The following is a 23,861-nucleotide window of genomic DNA, read 5'->3' on the forward strand; positions in this document are numbered from 1 at the left end:
TCCGCCGCGCGCGCGGGCTGCCGGGAAATCGAGTCCGGGACCAGCCACAGCGCGAGGGACGGCGGGATAGGGAGTCCTACGCATGCGCCTCTACCTGGGGCGCGCAAGTCCTCGAAGTTCCCGCCAGGACAGGGGAGGCGCGTGCGCAGTGTGTGAAACGGGGTTGAGGGCGGGGCTCTAGAGCAGGGAGCAGGGCATAGAGGTCAAGGGGCGGGGCAACGACGTGGTTGCCCCAGTGATCAGACGTTGGGCCCCGCCCCCCTGCTGATGGGGTGAGGGCTGCTGGGAACTGAGGGGTTCAGCCCACCCCCAGTAGCCTGGGGGAACCAGCAGGCGGGGATCCCGACCCCCAGGGGTGCTGGGGACTTCGGGCCTCTCACTGCCCCCCATGACTCTGCCCAGCTGGGGGGCCCCAGCACAGGGGTTCCCACATTTCTTTTTGCTGGGACCCCCCCTTTGGAAATACTTCAGGCTGTGGTGACCCCCCCCCAAAAAAGTGACTATGGCCCCACCCCCCTACCAGGCCACCCTTTCTGCTGCACTGCTGCTGCTGGCGGCAGCGCTGCCTTCAGAGCCAGGCGCCCCGCCAGCCGCCACTGCTCTCCGGCCACCCAGCTCTGCAGGGCGCAGAGAAGCCAGGGTGGCAATTCCACAACCCTCCTACAATCGGCCTGGGACCCCTTCTCGGGTCAGGAAGCCCAATTTGAGAAACGGTGCTCTAGGGGCTGCCGTCGTCCCTCCATGCCCCTGCCCTGCACAGCGCTGGGTCTCTGGCAGACATGCTGCCGGCCAGCAGTGATCTGCTGTGGGGCAGGTGAAGGAGGGGGGTCGGTGAGGAGCACCCCAGCCTTTGTTACCATACATCAGGCCCAGACACATGCTGTGGCCCCCACAACTCAGGGCCTGAGTTTATTCCACCCAGAGGAGAATTGCACCGCTAGGAGCTGGCACCTGAACGGGGCCAAGGGGCCAGGGAAGGCAGGCAGAAAAATAACTGAACTGGGGCAGCGTGCGCCAGCCATCTCACGAGAGGGACAGACTAATGTACCTTATTTCATTATGTGCGAGGCATTTCGCAAACGTTTGTGAAATCAACAGGCAGGGAGGATGAGTTGAGGGGCAGTGTTTTGTATTGACTGAAGGGGAGAGTATGGGGAGGCTAGAGAGGAGGACGACACGGTAATCAAGGACAGCGTAACAAAGGCCCGAACAAGAGATTTGGCTGCAGTAGGGAGCAGAAAAGGTGCCTCCCAAGATATTAACTAATGACAGGTTTCAGAATAGCAGCCGTGTTAGTCTGTATCCGCAAAAAGAACAGGAGTACTTGTGGCACCTTAGACTAACACATTTATTTGAGCATAAGCTTTCGTGGACTACAGCCCACTTCATCGGATCCAAACTAATGTTACTGAACTTATGTGACAACATCAAAGTACTCCAAGGGTAACACAGGCATGCAGGCATCAAAGCAGCCACTCGAGACATCCCGAAACGTTGATGTACATAGAGGAGCTGTTTGTTTTCTGACTATAGGTGCTGGAACTAGGGGTACTGCTGCACCCCTTAGCTTGAAGTGGTTTCCATCGTACACAGCATTTACCTTTTGGTTCAATGGCTCTCAGTACCCCCACTATACAAATTGCAAAGTGGTAGCTGTGTTAGTCTGGATTAGCAAAAACAATGAGGAGACCTTGTGGCACCTTAGAGACTAACACATTTATTTGGGCAAATAAATGTGTTAGTCTCTAAGGTGCCACAAGGACTCTTCATTGTTTTTACTATACAAGTTGTTCCAGCACCTGGGTTTCTGAGTCCCTGCAGCTAACGTCCTGACCTCCCTCAGGAAAACGGGGGCAGGTGGGAGCCTAAAGGCAAGGAGCCCAAATCGGGCTAGACCTAGAGTTGCTTTTGTCTTCTAAGACAGCAATAAGTAGCAATAGCAGGTGCATTAGTGACAGGTTCCTGTTGCCGCTCCGGATGCATGGAGCATTCAAAAGGAAAGACGCTTTTAGTACCCAACAGGTGCCTCTAGAACCAGAGGATGCCCCTCAGCACAGCTAGTTAGGGTAGGGCACACGCATTTTGCATTTCATTTTTTAAACCCCTCTTCCTTGCTCTCAGCACAGGTTTGTGATGTTTATGCAGTCTCCTCCACTCTGAAAAGTGATCCCTATAAACAAGTTCAAACAACAACAGGAAGGTTGGAATCTCTTCCTCTCAACTATTTTCACATAGTTAGGGATGATTCATTCTTCCTACTCCTTTCTTGCTCCTTTAAAGGGTCCGTGGCTATTGGAACCCCGCTCTCCCCCCAGAAGCCCAGCTGTTTCAGAAGCAGATGTTGACGCAATAGCTACTTTCAACTCACTGTCTATAGCAATGATTTCAAATAGTCTAGTCCAATGCTTGCACTTCCCTCATCACGCTGGTATTTGGAAGCCTACAGACCAGCTCTGAGTGAGTTTCCCAGACCTGAAGAAGAGCTCTGTGTAAGCTCAAAAGTTAGTTTTTCTTACCCCCAGAAGTTAAAATACCACTTTCTCCTTCAGCCCCTCATTCCCTTCCAATCCTCGCTGAGGATGCTGGAAGGAGAGGCTGTGTGGATTTCTATCCAGTAAGGTAGCTGTCTGCAGCCCTCTTCACCTGATGAGCTGCTAAGTGACAGGGCCTAGCTGGGCACCAGAGGGAGTTAGTGAACAGTGGAGACATCGCCCAAGGGCCAGAGCAGCCAATCACAAGGGAGCTTTGGATAATCAGCGTTTGCAGCCCACTCTGCTGTGGTTTCGTTCAGATAACTTGTTTGGCGGGAAATTGCAAGGATCTATTCCAGGAAAACTAACATCCACGCCCTTAAGGGCTGCCCAAGCTAAGACACTGCGCTAACAGCTGCACTGGGCCAGCCTGGGGATACTGGAAATGACAGGCTCACTACTTGAAAAGAGCAACTAAGTCAATGGAAGAAGGGCAGAAGCAGACAGCTGGGATTCTCACCTGGGTTTTTATTCAGCTCCTGGTTTGACAGGGCTACAGCAGGGTGGATCAGGATAGAAGCACAGGGTTGAGGTGCAATGGGAGGGGGAAGTGGGCATGCTCACAGACACCAGCTAACTGGGTAGGTGAGGAATGAAAGCAAGAAGAGGGCCTGGGGAAGCAGGCAGATAATCTCACCCTCACCTCCTCCCAGCAGGAGATCTCTGACCTGGTCCGGGAATAGTGAGCAGAGCAGCTCCTGCCGGCACCGGGAGTGGGTCAATGAAAGGAGCAGGGTTCTGGCGTTGATCTCTCTGCTATTTGGCCAGCCCTGGTTTAAGTGACCAGGATGAGGAGGAATGGGACAGGATGCTGAGTGATGAGAGACCCGTGCAATGAGTCTGCTGTGAAGAACAGGGACGATACTGTCCCCACACAGGGCCCTGGGGCACTGAGGCACATGTTCACAATTGGGCATGCATCCCTTGCCCTATGAATCAATCAGGCACGTGCATTTCCCTGTATGTCCCTTCGGAGCCCTGGTTGCTTGTGAGAGGAAGGACTCCTGGCCTTGAGCTTTATCTGCCAAGAATTGGCCCGGAGGATCCTGCTGGCGTGGCGAATCAAGCACGTGTACTGCCCTTCGCTGAACTCGGTGGCACGAACGCACAGCTCCTGGCGCGGCAGCAGCTCGAAGCCGGGAACAGAGCGTGAAAGGAGCGCGCCATCTTTGTACCAGCTGCAAGAGAAAGAGGGACACGAGGTAGCTGCTCTCAACTAGCACCAGCCTCCTCGGACCCATCACTCAGCGGACCCATGGGGGGAGGGGCGGGAGGGTGGCAGCCAAACTCAGACCAAGGAGTTCTGCCAGGCTGCTCCAGGGGAGACTACAGGGTTCAGCGTGCACTGTGACAAGTGACACCAGGTCACTGCCTACCAAGCCTAGCCAACCCCCCCATGAAAGCTATCAGCTGTGAGCTGCTCTGTTTTACCCCCTTGAGGGGCAGCATTCGGGCTCCTGGTGCGTTGCACAGAGGGAGCAGCACTGGGGGTTTATGCTCCAGCTCCATGGTTCATTCAAGGACCCAGCGGGCAGAGAGAGGGTCCCCTCTTCCCCATGGGATGGTGCTGATTTCACTCCGCACCTGCCCTTCCCCCAGCCCAGGGCCCATTGAAATCAGAAAGCTGAGATCCCCTCTCCCCCATCACCCCCGGAACCAGGGCAGGTGCTGGGCTGCAGGCTCTGCCGTGTGGAGAAAATTCCTCTGGTGTAGTTTTGGCTCTTTTCCCAGCTCTGGGCGATGCCGGCCAATGTGGCAGCTGAGGAAGTGGGGAGAGAGGAAGGGCTCAGAGGAAAAGGGAGTGGAAAGCCAGAAGCCCCTTTCCCTGGCCAGAGCACCCACCATGATTTCAACGGGAGGAGGCACAGGCAGCTCCGTGCCTGGTTCTAGCAGCCTGTCTGCAGCACCGTGGGTAAGAGATCCAAACTCCCGGGTTCCTGGCGGGATTCCCCTGCTAACCCCTAACTTTGCCTCCCTGACTTCTGTTCCCCCTCCTGCACCCCACCGTACTCTACAGCCCAGCTCTCCCCACTCCGAAGCGACAAAGCCCCGGAGTGCAGAGTCTCCACTCACCCTGTGATTCCAGCCAGCTCCTTGCAAAGTCTGGAAAACCGCCAGCAGCAGGATCAGGATTGCAGCCGCGGCCCCCCACCACCTTCGGTGTGGCTGAATAGGCAGATGGGGGCCCATGCCCATGGCTGGGCTTAGCTCTCCCCTTCCCCAAGCGACAGGGCTCAACACAAAGTGTCCCCTTATCCCCACTGTGGCCAATCCCACCGACAGCCACCCACACGTGGGCCCTCTGCTGTGAGCGCACACGTCTGGCGAGGAGCCCCCAAGCCGCAGAGCAGCCGGCCCCAGCCCTTCTAGATTGGATCCATCTGTCCACCGTACATGGAAACAAAGCAAAGCGCCACTCCAGCCGTTCCTGCCTCACTGCCAGATGCCGACCCCTTCCCCTCCGCAGCACGAAGCAGGAGGCTGCCGGCTGCACAGCACCGACAGCCGGATTGTTGCACGGGGTGGTACGCCACGACCTCTCCCCACATTTCTCCAATTCTGTCCCTTTCAGCCTGAGCATCCCCCACTTCTGAGTTACTTCAACCCCATCCCCTGCCAACCACGCCAGCCCTGCATCTCCCCACTCTCATTCTGCCAATGCCCCCAGTCTGTCCTGGGCTCCCTGACAGCCCAACGGCTACCCTTTAGTCTCAATGGTAATTAGGACCACAGGACCAGAAGGAACCCCCTGGCTCTCAGAGACCACCAGCAGTATGTTTCGGGTGCCCAGGGCAGCCAACCGAGAGGTAAATCACTGTGGGGCAGGGGGCCAGACGGGTACAGACCCGGCGGGTGGCTCCTACCCTGCGCCAGGCTCAGCTGCAAGTCCTGGCTGGGCTGGAGAGGCAGGGCCAGCTCTAACTTTTTTGCCGCCCCAGGGAAAAAAGAAGAGCGCCGTGCTGCCAAGCCGCCAATTCCCTCTCCCCCCCCACAGTGCCGCGCCGCCCAAACTCCCCCCCGGAACATCGGGCCGGGCCGCCCAACCCCGCCTCCCCCCCCACTCAGAATCCCCCCCCAATGAGCCACTCACACCCAGATCCCCACCCCACCAAGCCCCAACCAGCTGCACCCGGATCCCCACCTCACTGAGCCCCATTCCCCCAGCATCTGGACCTCCCACTATGCCCCCCACACCAACCCCCCTACTGAGCTCTAGCCCCTCCATACCCAGACCACCCCCACTGAGCCCCAACCACCTTCACCTGGACCCCCCGCAGAGTCCCATTAGTGTTGCACCCAGAACACCCCAAAAAGCCCCTATGCATCCAGATCCCCCCTGCACCCGGATCCCCTCTGAGCCACCTGCATCCAGATTGTCCCCCACAGAACCCTCTCAACCCACACCTGGATCCCCCACCCTAAGCCCCTCCACACTTGGATCCTGTTTTGCTGAGCCTGCCTGCCCACACCTGGCATGGAGGGGCAGGGCCCTAGGGTGTTTCTTGGGCAGGTGTATTCCTTGCGCTGTGTCAGGGTTAGGTGCAGCCTCATCACTGAGTTTGTGTCCTGGGGGCAGGGGGACAGCTGCAGGGTGATCTCCCACTTCCGTTCAGCTAGTGGCCTGTGCTTCCCACTGCCACGCTGGAGCCTCCACATTTATTTAACCAATACAATTTGCAGAATTTGAAAACCGTGCACAGAATTTTTATTTTGTTGGCGCAGAATGCCCTCAGGAGTACCTGCAGTTCATTTAGTACCAGTGCGCAAGTGAGTGGGGCCTGTTCAGCAGAATGAGGTGGAATCTGTGTCTGTGACTGTAACTACATCTCCCGCTCCCTCCTTAAGACTCCCTTATGCTAGGGGAAGGCCAGTGGTTTGGCACTGCTGCCTTTGCCAGTCATGACTGTCTCACTCTTCACCTCAGCCCCCGCACTTTCCGCATCAACAAGATGGAATTCAGTAAAGAAATACACAGTACTACACATCAGGAAAGATGGGTGGGGAGAGAATCCAATGCACAAATACACAATGGGGAATAAACAGCTAGGCTGTGGTACCGCTGAAAAGGATCTGGGGGTTACAGTAGATCACAGATTGGCAACTGCATCATGTGTTGGCTTATATACAAACAGGCTAACTTTGTGGGGTGTATTAACAAGATCATCATTAACAAGACCTGGGAGGTAATAGTCCTGCTCTACTCAGACCTGCTGAGGCCTCAGGTGAAGTATCATGTACAGTTTCAGGCCCCATACTTTTAAGATGTGGATGCTCTGGAGAGCATCAAAAATGATAAAAGGTTTGGAAAACCTGACCTATGATGGTTAAAAAAAACTGGGCATGTTTAGTCTTGAGGGAAAAAAGGCTGGGAGGGGGGGGGGGGAGAACCTGGTAGTCCTCACATATGTTAAGAACTCTATAAAGGGGACAGTGATCAATGGTGCTCCATGTCCACTGAAGGTAGGACAAGACTGTAACAGGCTTAATCTGTAGCAAAGAAGATTTAGGTTTGATAATAGGGGAGACTTTGCAACTCGAAGGGTAGCTGAGCTGTGGAACTGCTTCCAAGAGAAGTTACAGAATCCCCATCCCTGACCATTTTTACCATCAGCTGGATAAATGTTTCAGGGATGGTCTATGTTTCCTTGGGATGTTTCACCACAGAGGGCTGGACTTGATGATTTCCAGGTCCCTTCCAGGCCTACATGTCTATGATTGAGTTGCTTTAAGCACCTGTTGTGTCTATACATGCTGAGTTTCAGGAGGGGGCTATTCCTCTGTACACAACCTAGAACCCCACTCTCTGCCCGGGGTTGGTGCATGCTAGTGGAATAAAAAGAAGTCTAAGTCACTACAGCAGAATCAACTCTCCGTAGGAGGGAGGATTTGAGCTGCAAACAATTCACAGGGCCCTGCTCAGGCTCAGCCAATGGCACCAGTTTCACACAGGAACATCACTGAGCCTGGAATTGGACTCAGCTCAACAGGAAGGGGATGTCTACACTGCAAACAAACCAAAGACACCTCGCTACAGGGCTAAAACCAGCAGTACAGACATTCCAGCTCAGGCTGGAACCCAGGCTCCGAGACCTTCCTCCCTCCCTCCCTGGGGCTCACAGCCTGGGCTCCAGCTTAAGTGGAAACACCAACACTGATATTTAGCCCCATATCACAAGCCCCGGTTTTGCTGGGTTTGCTTGTTTTTTGGGTGGGGGGCGGGGAGCATAGACATAGCCTCATGCTTGTTCCCTAAATGTAAGTGACTTGAGTAAGGAAGCTGCCTGGATGACAAGCATGCGCTCGAGTTTAAAATAGAAACCCTGGTGCTAGGAGAGGAGAGGATGTTTGAGTGAAGATCAGGGCTCTTGCGTGCACCTAGAGACAGGACAGAAGCCCTTCTCATTACGTGTTCAGTATTTCTAGAGCCACATACCCAGGGGAGCAAACCCTTGCCAGGCAGGCGGATTTTACTGCAAGTCCCTGTCAGAACCAGTACTAGAAACTGAGCTCCTAGCAACAAGCTAGTGCTGCTGTCACATGAGATGTGGTCCCAGCCCAGGGTGCAGCAGTCCAGAGCAGGAAATCCTAGGCTATTCATCCACCCCCACAATACATACCAGCTGTTCTGCCTCACGTAGTTGTGATCACTGTCTGGGCTGGCGGCAGCAGACATCTTCAAAGGCCTTTGGGGCAGTAGTTTGCCCACGAACACAGCCCACCAGAGGAAAGGTGGCGGAGCCTGCTATTCTGAGCACTTCAGCCACAGGGTCTCAGTCTCGCAGCTAGAGGCAGTGATGGCCCTGTAGGGGGACTGAGGGGGAGGAGTATATACACCACACTACCCTGTGCTGCTGCTGGCCCACCCCAGAAGACAGGCAGCTGGGCACTGGCCCCTGCCAGACTCCACTTACCCTGGGGAGTGAGTGCCCCAGCACTGAACCCAGCTGGCTTGAATGACTGTGGGGTCCACTAAGCTTCGTTTTAGAGCCTTGCACAGAAACTTTAACTGCGTCTACACTGGAGCACCCTGCCCCCTCCCACGCAGGGGCGCTGAGCTCCATGGATGGCTCTCAGGCTGCATTCAGTGGCAAGAACAGCAGAAGGGAACTGCTTTCATGTATTCTCTGCCATATAACCAACAAGGACCTTGGGTCTTGCAGAGAACAAGAACCAAAGCTGTGCTGGATTTGCCATGGGGATGACCAGGACTCAGCTGCCGAGTCCTGCCCCCAGCAACTCACAAGGAGGGACACTTCTGCAGGAGGCAAACACCTCGCCACTCTGGCAAGATAGATCTCCCGTCCCCCTAACAGCAATCGGCTCATCCCCAGAGCGCGTCAGAATTCCCTCCCCCGGGAGCAACAAACTTCCTGTTGGGACCAACATTCTTGTAGAGCCCAGACAGCCCAATGAGCACCTCCGGCAGAGGGGACAAGTAGGGGGGATGGGCTCCATGCCCAGATCCTGAGACAGCATCCCGCCAGGCTCCATGCAGCTGATGGTTCTAAGGTAGTACCAGTCATTTGCAAGAAGGGCCTTGTTTTTGTATTAGGGACCATAGCAGAGGCTGCTGCGTAATGTTCTTCCCCTAACCAAAGGGCGCTGGAAACAGGGCAGTGCCTACTGCAACTAGCACTTCACTATGCTCAGACGTTGTTACTATGCGAGACAGCTCTCCTGCCCGCTGACACTATGGCTTTAGGGAGCCACTGCCTATGCCCCAAAGAAACGGGAAGTTCCTGACGTGGGGTCCTGAGACAGATTTACATTATCAGACAAGGACCAACCGGCAATTCCAGGCACAAGCCCTCCAGCATTGGGCTACAAGGAAGGCTCCATGTTCTGACTCCGAATCTCACCCCACGGCTGCAGAGATGGGCTCCAAAAGGCTTGTTTCTCACTTTGAGAATTAGCCTGCGTGGCTCACGGTAATGAAGGGTAACAAAGCAGAGGTGCCTACCTGAGTCTGCAGACACCCTAACATGAGAGGGCAGGGGGAGGAGCTGCCCCATTCATCTCAGTGGATTGAGAAGCCAACATTAGCCCAATGCACCCACCCCTGAATCGACTGCTGGGTTCCCCTCCCACCCCACTCGAGCCTTGCACTCTGCTCTGCTGCAGACAGAGACTGGCTGGGCCATTTGCTCCCGGCCAGAAGATACAGGCCCAGATCTGCCTCCTGAGCTGTGTGCAGGGCCAAGCCCACGGTAAAGGATCTCGACTTCCACACCCAAGGACAGTGCTTCATAGCAAAATAATGAGCATGGGACTACTGTGCGGCCATTGGTATGTCATTCAGCCAGGCCAAGCCTTTTTTAAGTCTAGGTCAGAGGTGGGCAAACTACGGCCAGGGAGGCTGGCCGGCCCCCGGTCCCTCCCTTGCTGTCCCCCCTTTTGCAGCCATGCAGGCAGCGCTCTGGGTTGTGTGCTCCTGCAGGGCAGCGCGTCTGGCTCTGGCCAGGCAGCGCGACGGCCAGACATGCTGCTCTGAGTGGCATGGTAAGGGGGCCGGGGGGGTTGGATAAGGGGCAGCGGGTCCCAGGGGTCAGGGAGCAGGGGTCAGTTGGATGGGGCGGAGGTTCTGGGGGGGCGGTTGGATAAACATAAGAGTCCCTGGGGGGGCCTGTCAGGGGACGGGGTTGTGGATAGGGGTCAGGGGACAGGAAGCGGTGGGGGGTTGGATAGAGGGTGGTTAGGGGACAAGGAGCAGGGGGGTTGGATGGGTTGGGAGTTCTGAGGGGGGCAGTCAGGGGGTGGAAAGTGGGAGGGGGTGAATAGGGGGCAGAGGCCAGGCTGTTTGGGGAGGCACAGCCTTCCCTACCTGGCTCTCCGTAGAGTTTTGTGACCCTAATGTGGCCCTCGGGCCAAAAAAAGTTTGCCCACCCTGGTCTAGGTGGAGTTGCACCAGAATCCAGGGCCCTTCTCACCAAAGTTAGGTGTAGCTTGCCAGGCTCCATAAGCCTCAAGCACTAGCAGCTACCAGAACTCCAGTCAGTGAAAGGTCTCTGCCTGAATGAAAATTGCCACTAAAGTCACCAGATCAATGACCCCCATCAATTTGGGGGTGCTGCCCATTTACTACTGGGCTACAGGGTGTTGCCACATGCTGCCCTGCAGTCATTTTAGAAGGCAGAGGTCTGAACAAGTTAGCAGCACTGCTGGCTACTGCAGCTACAAACCCATCTTCTGCCCACTCCCAGTTGCAGCGAGCTGCAAAATGAGGGTGTCTTCTGCAGGGGAGCTCTGTCACAACCCAAGAGTCCAGGGAGCTAGTGGCCAGGTGAGTGGTGCCACCATTACTGGCAAGCAAGAGCTGCACTAGCCCTCTTCACCTATCCCAATCGGGCAATCTTTCAAGCTATTGGGTTGATGGGAGCCCTGACGTTTCCAGCAACATGGCAGCATTTACAGGCCAAAGCCTGTGTCCCAGCTCGGCTCCTTCAAGGGCCCCATAACAGCAGCTCTCGCAGCCTCCAGTGTTCTACGTACTTTATTAGGTTTAGAACTGGACAAATCACAAAGTGTACAAAATGGAGACCACACTATTAGAAGCAGAGGACTGTGGGTAGCAGCAGCATTTCTATAGACCCAGAAGCATTTGGTAGAAGTGTGGAGAGGGTAGGCTGGGGCAGGGTTCTCTTACTGGCCATCATGTTTCAGATTGCCAAGGACGGATCCTGTAGTTCACATCCTGGGTAGAGTAAGGATGACCTGCGCCCACACCCGCTGGAATGGAAGAGGAGTTTCCAATCCACTGGAGGGCAGACACTGGCTCAAGCCAGCATCAGATGGGGGTAAGTGCTCCAAGGACCTGATATGGGCTGTGAAATGCTGTGCCACCCACATACACACCAGCAAGAGTCTTAAACCCTTATCCTTTTTGGTCACAAACCTTCCCATGGCAGGACACGATACTGAAGACTTTGCAAGGAAAAAAAGGAAGGTGGTGAGGCTTGGTGAGTTCACCACACCTAGGCGCCTCAGACTGCCCACAACATCTACCACGACAGCAATAGCTAGTACAGGAGCCAGGGTAGCGCCAACTCAGATTTGTCCAGTCTATGGTTTTCAGGCCTATTCTACGAGTACATATGCACAAGAACTTCAAAAATACTAGGATATGATGCAAGTAGCGAGACACCAACAGAAGAGTTTAATGGTGGATGTTCCCTAGAATGATCCTAGGAGGATGGTGGTTAGACTAGTCCCTCCCCACCTTGGGACAGGGAGCAGGAGGCTAGCTATGCTCCTCCTGTGCATGGTCAGGTTCTGAACTTCAGCTGCCACTCTGGTGGTAACGGAGATCATAGACAGGAGAGAGTCCATTCCCGAGGTGAGCCACAGGGGTCTAACTTCCAATCCGTGTGCAGAGGGGGCCAGACAGATGCTCTCTTTAAGTGTACTTGAAGACCAAGGAGACTGGGAGGGTGGCTGGGGAAGAGAGGGAACCCGCCAGCCTCTTGGGGCTAGCACCTGGTCTCGTAGATTCCACTCCTGCCGATGTACCTCACCCATTTGATCACATCATGGTCACTGTAGTTCAGCTTTGGCTCAAAGACTTTCAGATAACGCACCTTCAGGCCAGAGGGTGCGAATGGGACCTGTTCAGAGAGGGAACAACCAATGGAAAGAGTATGAGCAGAGCACCTGAGAACACTGCAGGCACCTGAGATCCTGATCATGGGATGCAATACTATGAGCCTGGCATAGAAGTCCTAATCCTAGGCCCAGTCTTCCTCCAAACCAGGCATGGCACATGCCAGAGGGTAACTGCAGAAAGAAACAGGGAAGGTATTTCTAGAGACTTTGAAGGCACATACTCAGGGAGTGCTGCAACCACAAGGCCTGCCAGAGGGCACAGCTATGCAGGGGACAGTCCCACTGCAGTTAGGAACACAAACTGTGGGCCTCCTCCCACAGCTCCTAAAGTGGTCTCCAACAAGCCTGAGCTGGAAAGAGCTTCCATAGCAGAGGTTCCTCCCAGCAGGACAGGTGACAGCGGCCAAGTGCCCCCAAGGCTAGATTTGTGTCTGAGGAGGAGGGATGCAGCCATCCTACCTCAAAGTTCATGGAGATTGGCGGCCGAGCCCATTTCTTCTTGTCATTGGTGGGCAGCAGTTCAATCTCTGCACTGATCTGGGACTCCTTCATTCCAGCCATACGCTTAATTCTAGAGGAGAAAAGGCCAGAGATGTCAGAGACCCACCAGAGATTTCAGCCATTCCATCTCTTCCCTAGGAAAGAGGGATCTGGCCTAGTGCAGACAGGTTGCTGCAGGACCCAAGCACCCAGCAGAGTTGTGGAGCGACTCCTGATTTGCATGGAAGTATGGCTGCCCCCCCTGCAGGCAACGTCCAAGCGACCACACTCACTTACTTCCACACGATGGCGTTCTCGCTGGCCTTGTACTTCGCCTTCCCTTTCATACAGATGACCTGCACTCCACTGGTGTTGAGGGGAGTTGGGATTCGGACCTGGAAGACAGTTAGTTAACAGGGGCAGGAAGAACTCTGGCTGGGGTTAAGAGTCTGTGGACAACTTCACCTTAACTCAAAAACAGACAGGACAAGCTGCCCAGTCATGGAGCCCCTGACCCTATCCCATCCATTCCAGGGCTCACAAGCTAGCTGCTACTGCAGAAACACTAGATACTGCGCCAGGAATTATAGCATGAGAGGGAGAGAAACCCTAGGGCTTGGAGAGAGAGAGAGCTTTAAACCCCCTAGAGCCACAACTGCCAGCTCGTGCTGAAGGAGCCAAGTGAAGCCTTTTCCCTTTAATTCAGGCAGGCAGCTCTGCTTGAGGAAGCCTTGGGGGGCTGGGAAGCATGGGGGGGGGAAGCATGAATATGCCTTCCAGCAGGTGTTACAAGCAGTCCTCCCCAGGAAGGGTAAACCCCACTGCAGAGATGTGTGCACGCGGGGAACAGGTTTACATTCATGGACACCATGGACACCTGGATGAGGTAGTCAGGAGTTCTGCACTGCAGTTTGATGCTCCCCCTGGCAGCAGGCTCTGCTGCTGCACATCTGTAACTGGCCTGATTACCTCTGGGTGCAGTGAACAATGGGGCCGCTCACAGCATCAGGCGAGTGAGAAGGGTACAAGCGTTAACAGTGGCTGGAATACTCAGCAAACAGCCGCTAGGCAGGTGCACGGAAAAGCACAAAGTGAGTCCAGGCCAGCACCCAGGGAATGGTCCCAATTCAGAGGTGCAACTTTTCAGGCAGATCGCACACAGCTGACTTTGTAGCCCCTTATCTCCCTAGCATGGCAGCACCAACACTGAGCCTTTCTAGTCTTGCACAGAGTTAGACTTCATCTCCCAGGATACTGGGGTCCCAGCTAAGCCCCCGGCTTCTCTCCAAGGCACAAAACCACAGGGGGCTTTGTCTTACCTCTATCTTCTGGGCCAGCAGGGAGGGTTTGAAGTTGGATTTGATCACCACTTTCACTTCCAGCTTGGTGCGGCCCACCTCCCGCACCAGGGGAATGACACGGAAGGGCAGGATGATGTCCTTGGTGGTTCGGTATCTGCAGGGATAGGACGAACACATCAATAAACCCTGCAACGGGGAAGGCCCTTATTGCCTCAAATGGCAGCTGCTCTCCCAAAAATGGGAAGGCCAACCATGCACTAGAGGTAAGCTCAGACTGCTGGATGGCTCCATGATTTATTAAGAGCACTAGCTGGAGCCACCATTTAAAGTGAGCTGCCCCACAAGCAGGATGGGGGAAGTATAGGCCAATGGTTAAGATACAGGGGACTAGGGAGTCTGGATTCCTGGAATCTGTCCCTGGCTCTCGAGCCAGTCACATAGAGGCTGGTTTAAGTGCTAGGAAACAGGGTTGCACCCTACAGTTTGGGGATCTGTATGCACTGCTTTGAGAATGGCTAAGATGACCCTTGACCTCGGCCCTTGACCACTGGGACATCTGTAAAGTGGGGGGCTGAGTAGATCATTCTCCCCTGAGGAGGTGCAAGGCTCAGCTTGTTAGCATATAGACCTGTGAAGCCCCTTGGAGAGAAGGAGGGACCAGACAGGCAGGGTGCGCTAGTGCTCAAGGAACTTGAGGTCAGCTGGAGCTAGCAGCACAGAGGGAGGCCAATGCAGAGGCTCTGCATTCCCAGTGGCCATACCTCATTAACTCAAACTCTCCATCAGGTGGGATGAAGCTGATGCTCCTCTCCGAGTCGAACTTGCTGAGCCGCACGCACTGGTGGAAAGTGCAGTCGTCGATGGCGATTGACTGTTTGCCGCTAAAGCACAAGACAGAAAGTTATAGTCCAATTTGCGGCCCCCTAGAATGTCATGGGGCACGTGAGGTCTGCCCATGTCGTGTTTCACAGTGAGTATTCTATGTGAGCGCTTTGCCATCACAGGTGTATCCATGAAGTGAGGGAGGCAGGGAGGGAGGAGAGATTCAGGGGACACAGGGCTGCCAGCTCAGACACACACTTTCCTTGTCTCAGTGAACCATTGAAGTCACATCAGACCTTCAGGACACTTTCCTAAGTGAGAAACCTAAACCCAGGCCTAGGCTGGACGTCCCCCATGATCTGAGCTGGACAATAATGCTGGAGTCTGCCCTGCTAACATCACTTCACTGGGCCATGGGAAACTCAGCCAACCTCACCCAAGCAGGCGTGTCCCTGTAGTGAAGTCTGAGGGGAGAGGAAGCATTTTCCTGCACACAGCACTATTCCACTCTGACCCTCTGGGATGTCCCTTCTCAAATTTCCACCTTGAGAAGTTTTCTAGTCACCAGCCATGTTTCCATGCACCTAACAGTGGTTCATTCCAGGGCCACAACCCCTCCTCACTCAGCCAGCCAGCACAAGAAGTTTGGCTTGTGAAGCACAATGCTTCCCTGCCATAGGTCTTAAGTTCAGCTATTGAGTTTCTGGCATTGTACCTGTCAGTCAGATAGATACTGCTCCTGGAATGACCAGAGTGCCTGGGACAGCAAGTGGATTCCAACACTCTGAATATCCTCATTACTGCCTCTGAGGACGCAAGGGGCACTTGTCTGCCCCAAAAAGTTTTGAGGGGGATGCGTGAAAGGGACACAGCCACCAAAAGTGACAGGGAAAGGATGCCAGAGTGCAGGAGTCTGGCAGCTGGGAGGCCTTGAGGGCTTCATGGTCAATGGGGGAGCTGTGTAAGAACAAGCAGCTTGGGAAACAGTTTGCTTCTCATTTATGCAATCATCTGTATCCTAAAGCAGCCAGTTGGTGGAGGCTACAAGGACAGACTCCAGTCTGACTGGTCACTGTCTACTATACACAGCCTTTGTATTGTAGCCTTGACACGGGCCACTCTTCAGTGGCATCTGCCTACTGCTTCCTCTTCAGAGAAGCCCAAGGCCCTTCTATTTTGCCAAGGGAGAGAGACACCTTTAGGTCCTGGTGCCGTCCCATGTATGTATGGAAGGCCTTTACCGCTGGACTAGCCAGCTTATTTCAATAGTTAATACTTTTGCAGAATAGAAAAGTCCTACTGAGAGGAGAATTATGGAGAGGCTGGGACTTCAAGATTGCCTAACTAGATTCTACACCAAAGCTGAGTCACTTGTGCCTTAAAACCTCCATACACTGGAACTTGGAAGACAGTTACCACTGCTGGGCACTTCAGTACCAGAATTCAGTGCTCCTGCTCACTGCTGCCATGGCCAGAGACAGCTCAGTTTTTGATCACCGAGATGGGGAGTTTCCCTTCCTGCTTCCCTACCTCGGAGAGGCAGCTTTACAATTGGCAAACCTGCTTTGAAAACTCCCATCCTGTCTCCCCACTTAGCGCTTCTGGCCAATAAAGGAGCTTTGGAGAGAGATGGCTGCTATTAGCTACTAGTGGTGGAGAATTACCACCCAACGCAGAGAACTTCTTTGAGGCCCCTTCAACAGGCTATAAAAACTCTATGGCCCACCTGTACCACAACAAATGTTTTTCTGCATATGAAAGCCAGGGCCGAAGTTAGGGGGTAGTAAACAGAGCAATTGGCTGGGGGCCCACTCCACTGGCCCCCCCATGAAGCTAAGTTGCTCAGGCTTCGGCTTCAGCCCTGGGTGGTGGGGCTTAGTGACTCAGGCTTCTGCCCCACATGGTGGGACTTTGGCTTTCCACCCTGGGCCCCAGCGCGTCCAACGCTAGCCCTGCTTGGCGGACCCTCTGAAACCTGCTCACAGCCCCCTGGTTGAGAACTGCTGAGCTAAGGATTTCCCAGAGCGGTAGCTCCTTGCCAAGGGTCACATGGGGCTTTGTTCAGCCTACCATCCCCAACACAGCTATGGGACAGATGGGATTAAAGGGAACAGAGAAGTGCTAGTTCTTGGCTTGTTCTCAAGGGTAAGCAGGTAGCAGTTCAGTCACAGGAACCATCAGGAGAAGTGTCAGAAGTTGGAGTCACATGCACAAGTCACGCAAAGCAAGAGACAGGGATGGGGAGCAGAGTGCGCACACAGCAAAAGCAGATTATCTACCTTCCCAATTCACTGGGGTCAGCAGAAAACAAGAGAAAATGTAACAAATGGTTAGTGGCAGGACGGAGCTGCTCAGTGCTGTCGGCAGCCCCCGCCTGAGTCAGCACTAGTCCCGAGCAGGGAGGCTGGAGAGAGCACAAGCCTCTCTATACAGCACCAGAGCAAGGGAACTGACTGAACATGGGGCAACAACTAAGCCCACAAGGTTCACCAGGGAGGAGCCTCCAGCTCCCACATCACCTGCTCTTTGCTCGACCCTGCTCAGAGACATTTAACACCAAGTGATGAACAGGAAGTTTAGTCTAACTGGCCATTCTAATCAGGGCTCAAAGGTCAGCTGCAACATTAGTCAAGGAAAGGGAGATTAGCCTGTGCTCCCTCCTTCATGCTACATGAGGGGTGTAGTGCTAGTGATCATGTAGCATTGGCCAGAACAGGCTGCTTGTGCTCTGTATTATGTATTCTGGAAGGAAGCAGCTCCCCAGGGGATCCCTGCAGGTGACAACTGCAGGGAGGAAGTGGAGGAATCAAAGCCTCCCCCAGACCGCCAACTCCACACTGGCATGTCTGAGTGAGAAGCTACTAGAGTATTGGTTCCCTCTGCAGCCAAGTAAGGCACGGCCATGACTGGACCTAGAGGATCCCAGCTACTCTCTTTCTGATCTCACTGCCTTGTGTAGAATAATGGCACCAAAGCTTCTGTGCAACTAGCACCAGATTGGCCCTGGGTCCTGGAAACAGAATATTCTCAAGCCAGCAAAATTCTCTATGCTGCTGCCTTCAGGCCAGCTTTCCCTTTTTAACCTTCAGAGCAACAAGTGTCAATGCAATATATTCAAAGACATCCAATGATCCAGTTCTCAAGGAGATGGAAGATCTCACAGCAGTTTTTGATCTGGTAGACAGAGCTGATAAGTCCCTGGCTCCTACGGAATCCTGCCTTAACATTCTTACCTTTTCCCTGTTTCATCCGCAGTCCCTTTGCCCTGTTTCTCAATGACGATCTTGTCATTCATGCCAAACTTGCACTCTGGCATTCCACTCAGATAGCTCTTCATCACCACCCTGCCAGAGACGTGGGCACTCAGAACCTGACCTGGGTGGAGAAGAGCACAGGCTGAAGCAGCACCAGGAGGGTAGACTGCTACCTACAGAATCCCCACTCCTGCCCCCTGGGGAGATTGCAGATTCCAGGCCTATCCACTGTGACAAAAGCCGGCTTCCCTTCCACTTACCCTGTGGAGACATTAACAGATTCACACTCTCTAGCACATCCAGGAAAAGCTCATTCCTACGGTACTTGATCCCTTCACGTCTCCAGCCAATCTGACCAGTCACCTGGCTGGTAATCTGCGATTGTTCTTCTTTAGTCTGAAGAGAGGGAAGAGGATAGTTCTTTGGAAACCCAAGATTAAGCATTAAGACTGAATCCAGAATAGTAGTTTACAGCTGAATATAGAGTAAGTTGCTTGCAGTGCAAGACACAATGGGCCATGTTGCCTTGATCTGGGGTGCCATCATGATACTCCGTTGGGTATCAATAGCCAGTTAGAGTGCAGTGTCCATAAGAAGGGTTCCCTTGTTCTGGGAAGGGACTGATTATTCTCACACTCATCTGGCTCTAGCCTCTGACATAAGGAAGCAAGGCTAGGTCTCTTTTCATTAGGTCAAGTGGAGCATAGTTAGACCAAGGGTTAAGTACAGGGAAATTAGACCTAGAATGCAGTTCAGGTTTTACTGAGCCATGATGGCTGACAGCAAACCCTGGGCTAGCCAAGAATAACGTAACAAGACATGAGTTTGACACGCTTCGTACTGAATTTTAGACTTGTCAGGCCAGGATCAGACCTGTTTCCAATCGCTAGCAAGAGATAAGAATATTCAAGTTGGGGACAGCCATTCCACGTCAAGTTACACACACACATTGGGTCAGTATCACAGCTGCTGCTCTTGCTAATCCCACTAACTCAGCTGCGCCACTAAGAGCATTAAGGATTTGCTGGGCCGTTCAGCAGGTTTGCCTACCTGGTGCTATAGGCAGATCCAGTCAGACGCAGAGTGAGAGGAAGCAGATGTATAGCAGCAAGTGTTGTGCACACAGAGTTAACAGGCAAGCAGGTCAGTAGCAGGAAAGGGGAGGAAGAGGAAAAAGGCAGGTTAGGTTCAGGGCTACCTCAGGAGGGGAACACAGTTGGTTAGCTTGTCACTATCTGGGCAGCTAACAAGCACAAACAAGTTGAAGGCTTTCCTGTAAGGTCAGGCTAGGGACTGAAGGGACTACTTCCCTACATGACCCATCAAGGCACCACTGAACAGGGGCAAGGCAGGAGCCTGCAGTCTGCTCAGCAGGGCAGGCACCGTGGAGAACACGTGGGTGAGCACCAGGCCTTGTATAGCAAGACACGCCCTTGCACTGGGTCTAGACTCTGCACTCCCCCAGTCCAAGTCATTGGCACTTGCCATGCCCCAGCACAACCACAAAGGGGATATTAGCATGAAGCAGGAGGTACTCTGCAGCCACTGCTATGAGACTGTCTCTCAGACATTAGGTTTCATTTTCACCATTAGACCCCATTTTAATCCTGGTTCTTCCAGGAAAATGGCTATGTTTTGGGCAACATCAGCCTTTTGTCTCATGTCCTGTGGCTGTAGCCACAAGGGGGCAGTGTGGGAACTCAGTATTTTAAACCAAGCACATGAACAGCAGGGAATTGGGTTCTAATGCAAGGCTCCTCATTAACTACGGTACAAATATCTCCAGTTTTGTGCTCATGCCGCCATTAGACTATTGCCTTCCTGTTAAAAAACAAGATACTTGCTCAGGATCTGCAGGGCACTGTCCATACAGCACTTTGCTGAATACCTTGCAGAGTATCCCATGGTCTCTCACCCACCCCACTGGCCACCTCCTTATGTGTGTATCCTTCAATCTTTTGAATATTTTTGCCAAACTATTGCTTCAATTTTAGGCATAGTGGCAGGAATGGGGAGGCTTGAGCAGACATGAATCCCCAGGGCTCCAGTTTCTGTGACACGGACACCTGGTCATGTGCACAAGCCTCCAATTTCGGTAATGGCACAAGTCAGTGGAACATTTACTGGTTATCAGATGTAAGTCATGGTTGATCATGTCGTCAGAGCCACTTCACAGGATGCCGTCACAAATGGGAAAGCCAGTGGGGTGTATGGCTCAAACTCAGCCCAACTGGATGAATGTTGCTTTGAGGTGAGTAACTGCTCAAGCCACTTTGTTGGGCTGTTTTTGTCCAGATGAGGACAGAGCCCAACTGCTTCTACTGAATGGAGCTAAAGAGGTGGTGGACTTCAACTGTTCAAAGGTATTTGGCTCTGCTGAGGCAGCCCCACAGCTACTGTATTTACTAAATCCTCGGAATATTATGGTGTTGCAGGATTCTGCACTCACAGCTACGGAGACAGGCCCAGCAAGTCATCTCCTGTGGGTGCATGTGGAGTGCTAATCAGCATGTGCCCTCGGCTCTGGAATGCAAAGAGGCTTTCAATTCAGAGTGGGGATTATCAGGCATTTTGTAGCTATAGAATTTCTATAGCTGCAGAATGTCCAGAACTTTGCTAATAAGTGAGAAGTAAGGGAGATACTGATGGATGGGAATTGCAGTAGGAAGTTCCCATAGGGCACACTTTTTGAGTTGGGGGGCAGGTGGGGGGGGGGGGGAAGTGTGGAGTGTGATTTTTTTCCTAGAATTAGTTCCTATTTATAGTAGAGGGTACAGAGATGGCAAACTGGCCTCCCTTTTTCTGCCCAGGAGCAGGGCCATTAGGAAAAAAGATTTCAAAAGCCGAGTTTAGTTTCTCATGAAAGGGAGGATGAGCCACGCTATAGTGCCAGCTTCTTCCAAGGCAGATCAATGCAATCTGTACCATGCTGTGTTCTAGTGCCGGGTCTCCCTAGAAGACAGATTATCCCTTATGTGGGTACACAATATTGACCGGAAGGGACACACTGATATCAGTCATGATCTCCAGAGTGACACGACCCCCTTCCCAGCACCCCCCCGGGAGCTGCTTTGAGACGCTATAAAGCAATAGCTGGTCAGAACTACCATTTCCAGGATACATTTGTATCCAGTTGTTTCCAGCCCTTCCCAGAAGGCAATGTACATTGTGGACAGTTAAAGACTTCCTGTGGAGGTGGTAAGGGGTCAATGTGTCAAAGGCAGGGCCATCCCTAAGCATACGCAGAATACGTGGCTGATTAGGGCACCATGAAATTTGGGGCATCTAACTGCCCCAAATTTATTGTTCCCTAGGCAGCTGCGTGCTGCATACGTGGCAGCACCAACTCTGGCACCCCGCCCTATCCCCTGGCCGGCCCGCCCCATGGGCTGCGCTCACTGCAAGGGGAAAGGCTGTCCCTAGGGGTATGGGGCCCGGGACAACTCCCTCTGCCCCGCCTCAGCCTTCCCCCCTGCTCCACCCCTGGCCTGCCCCCATTCCACCTCTTCCCCCCAAGCCTCTTCCCCCAGTGACCCCACACTCACCGGCAGGAAGTGGAACAACCCGGCCCCAGCCCGCTCCACTCTGCCAGCTCCCAGTTGCGTTGCTCCGCTTCCTGCCGCCGGTGAGTGGTCCTTCCCCCTCCCCTGAATAACACGGCTGGAGCCAGGTCGCTCCACTTCCCACCACCGGTGAGTGCGGGGGGACCCTTTCCCCCCCAAGTCCCCTCCCCTAAAGTGGTCTCCCACAACTCCTGCCTCCTTGGCCCGGAGGCCTTGAATGCAGCCCAGACCCTCTGCGTGCGGGGGGTGGGGAGGAGGAGCAGGTGCTTGGGCTGCGTAGGGCACCATAATTGGTAGGGATGGCCCTGGTCAAGGAAGCAGAGTTCAAACCTATTTGGAAAGTGTCATAAGTCAGGCTAATTGGAACTGAAGGATGCTTAGAGTAGTCTTTTCCACACTGCAGCTAGATTGAGGCCTAAAATGTCTGTGCACAAGCAGGGCAGGCAAGCCACCTAGCACTGCCCTGTGTACATGCTTTTGCAGGTTTAGTCTCAATGGTTATATGCAGTTCAAGTCCTTGGCTTTAACAGAAGTCTGGTTCCAAGCAAAACTTGCTTTCTTTGATAGAAGACGCAGAGTGCATGATGGTGGGAACAAAGCCCTGGAAATATGGTAGGAGTCTCAAGCAGAACAATCTGAGGGCCTTGTAGGTACAATGCCAGACGCAGACTGTACCTGCTCTTGTTCTTAACATGAAGGTGAAGCCCATTGTCAGAATCCCAGCATGCAAAGCAGAACTATTATTTGGATCAAGATGGACCATAGTCTAAACTACTCTAATACAGAGGTAACAGCATAGTTGGGGCTCTGGCCAGCTGTTGAATGAGCTAGGTATAAGGGTGATGGAGCCTGAGCTGTGTGTGGCAGCTCATTGCCTAACAGCATGAAGATTTGCTAAAAACAGGAATGAAGAGCCGTGTTTAAAAAAAATATATGAAGGAAGGAATTGACGGAGATGGTTAGTTTTAAGTGTTCCTAGGAACAGGAGCTGACTCAGCCAGTTTGGGAACTGACTGCCCTGCGTGTCAGATTGCAGCAGGCTGGAGTGATCAGAAGGGGGTGAGGAGGGAGGAAGCCTGGAAGAACAGCCTTTCCAGAGCCTTCACATCTGGCCCCTGACACTTCCTGCTGGAGTACAAGTCAGCAGTTTGTGCAAGAGGGAATGTGGGCGGGGCTCTGGGCTGGCCAAGGGTGAGGCCACTGCTGTTGGAGTCCTGGTTTAAAAAAAGCAGTTACTGGGAAAGTTAGTGCAGGTGAAGGGAGCTGGACTGCAGCCCTGGAGAAACTCACCAGGCTTAGGACTTCAGACCCCTCCCCTCTTCTTCCAACCCTGCCTATGCAGAGCAGGTGAGGAGAAGTGATATTCTCCACTCTGAATTGCATGGCTTTTGCCTACAGTAGATGGAGTGTATCCTTGGTCTGCTCTGGGGACGGCCATTTGGAACCTGAGCTGAATGACTGCTGTGCCTCCAGCAATTCCACAGGGTCCAACATGAACTGCAACTGCACTAGAGGCAGAATTCTTTCACCCCACTTGGCCCTTCTGCCTCATGGCCAACTCCTACTCCATGGCAGGTAGATTTCATGAACAGCTCTGTGGAGTTGAGTGCATCAGTAAGATCTCGCCCCAGGAAACAAGCAATGCCTGCCCAAGAGAATTCAAACAAGCCCAATTCTGAGTTCTATTTCAGGTTGTGCCGCCCAAAAGCACTGAACAGCAAAGGGTTACACCCTCCTTCATGAGGCTTAAGCTTCCCTCCTTTAACACCCAGCCCTCCCTTTTGGGCACATGAAGGATCTTCTATTATCTAGTGATAGCACTGTTTTTTCCCCTACCTACCTAGATTTAAGCTCTTTGGGGCAAACACTGCATGGTGTCTGTACACTGCCTAGCACAGTGAAAACCTAACTTCATTTTGCGGGTTTTAGGTGCTACCATTATACAAAAGGTAAACAAAGTAGCATCTAAATCTGAGCGGGCAAGGCCATGTAACTAAGAACAAGGGAGATTAACAGCAAGACTCATCAGGCTGCAAAAAGGGTCACCCAGGCGAAGGTGAGAGCCCCATGGCTTGAGACACTGAGAACTGGAGAGTAGACTAGAGGAGTCAGAGCCATCCTGCTCTAGCAGAGGGATATGAACAAGTTCTCTCCCTAATCGGGCTATGTCTAGGACTTACCCCGATACATACTTATCTCCACCTGCCAGCCTCGTTGTCAGTTGGTGCAATGAAATCAAACTATTGAACATTTGCAAGTAAAGGAGTGATCAGAGCTGTCCCAGCTCAGACCCTGCCCTCGTGGGAGAGG

The 23,861-nt window shown here is 53.3% G+C and overlaps 1 protein-coding gene across 4 annotated transcripts in view; it reads right to left on the reverse strand.

Annotated features, from left to right (window-relative positions):
• Nucleotides 1–11,006: 11,006 nt before the first annotated feature.
• The window catches only part of AP2M1 (adaptor related protein complex 2 subunit mu 1), a 45,215-nt gene continuing 32,360 nt past the window's right edge, over nt 11,007–23,861 (reverse strand). For 2 of the 4 annotated variants that reach the window (XM_034781256.1, XM_034781254.1), the window contains 8 exons: nt 19,039–19,044; nt 18,249–18,384; nt 17,968–18,109; nt 14,674–14,793; nt 13,931–14,066; nt 12,909–13,006; nt 12,591–12,702; nt 11,007–12,133 (listed from right to left, as the gene is read on the reverse strand). In XM_034781256.1, the coding sequence (XP_034637147.1) occupies nt 11,999–12,133; nt 12,591–12,702; nt 12,909–13,006; nt 13,931–14,066; nt 14,674–14,793; nt 17,968–18,109; nt 18,249–18,384; nt 19,039–19,044 (885 nt within the window). In that variant the 3' untranslated portion in view covers nt 11,007–11,998. The remainder of the gene's footprint in view (nt 12,134–12,590; nt 12,703–12,908; nt 13,007–13,930; nt 14,067–14,673; nt 14,794–17,967; nt 18,110–18,248; nt 18,385–19,038; nt 19,045–23,861) is intronic. The other 2 variants (XM_034781258.1, XM_034781257.1) reach the window with 1 other exon arrangement.

This window comes from Trachemys scripta, chromosome 9 (genome assembly GCF_013100865.1).
Source record: "Trachemys scripta elegans isolate TJP31775 chromosome 9, CAS_Tse_1.0, whole genome shotgun sequence".
NCBI classification, from domain to species: Eukaryota; Metazoa; Chordata; order Testudines; family Emydidae; genus Trachemys; species Trachemys scripta.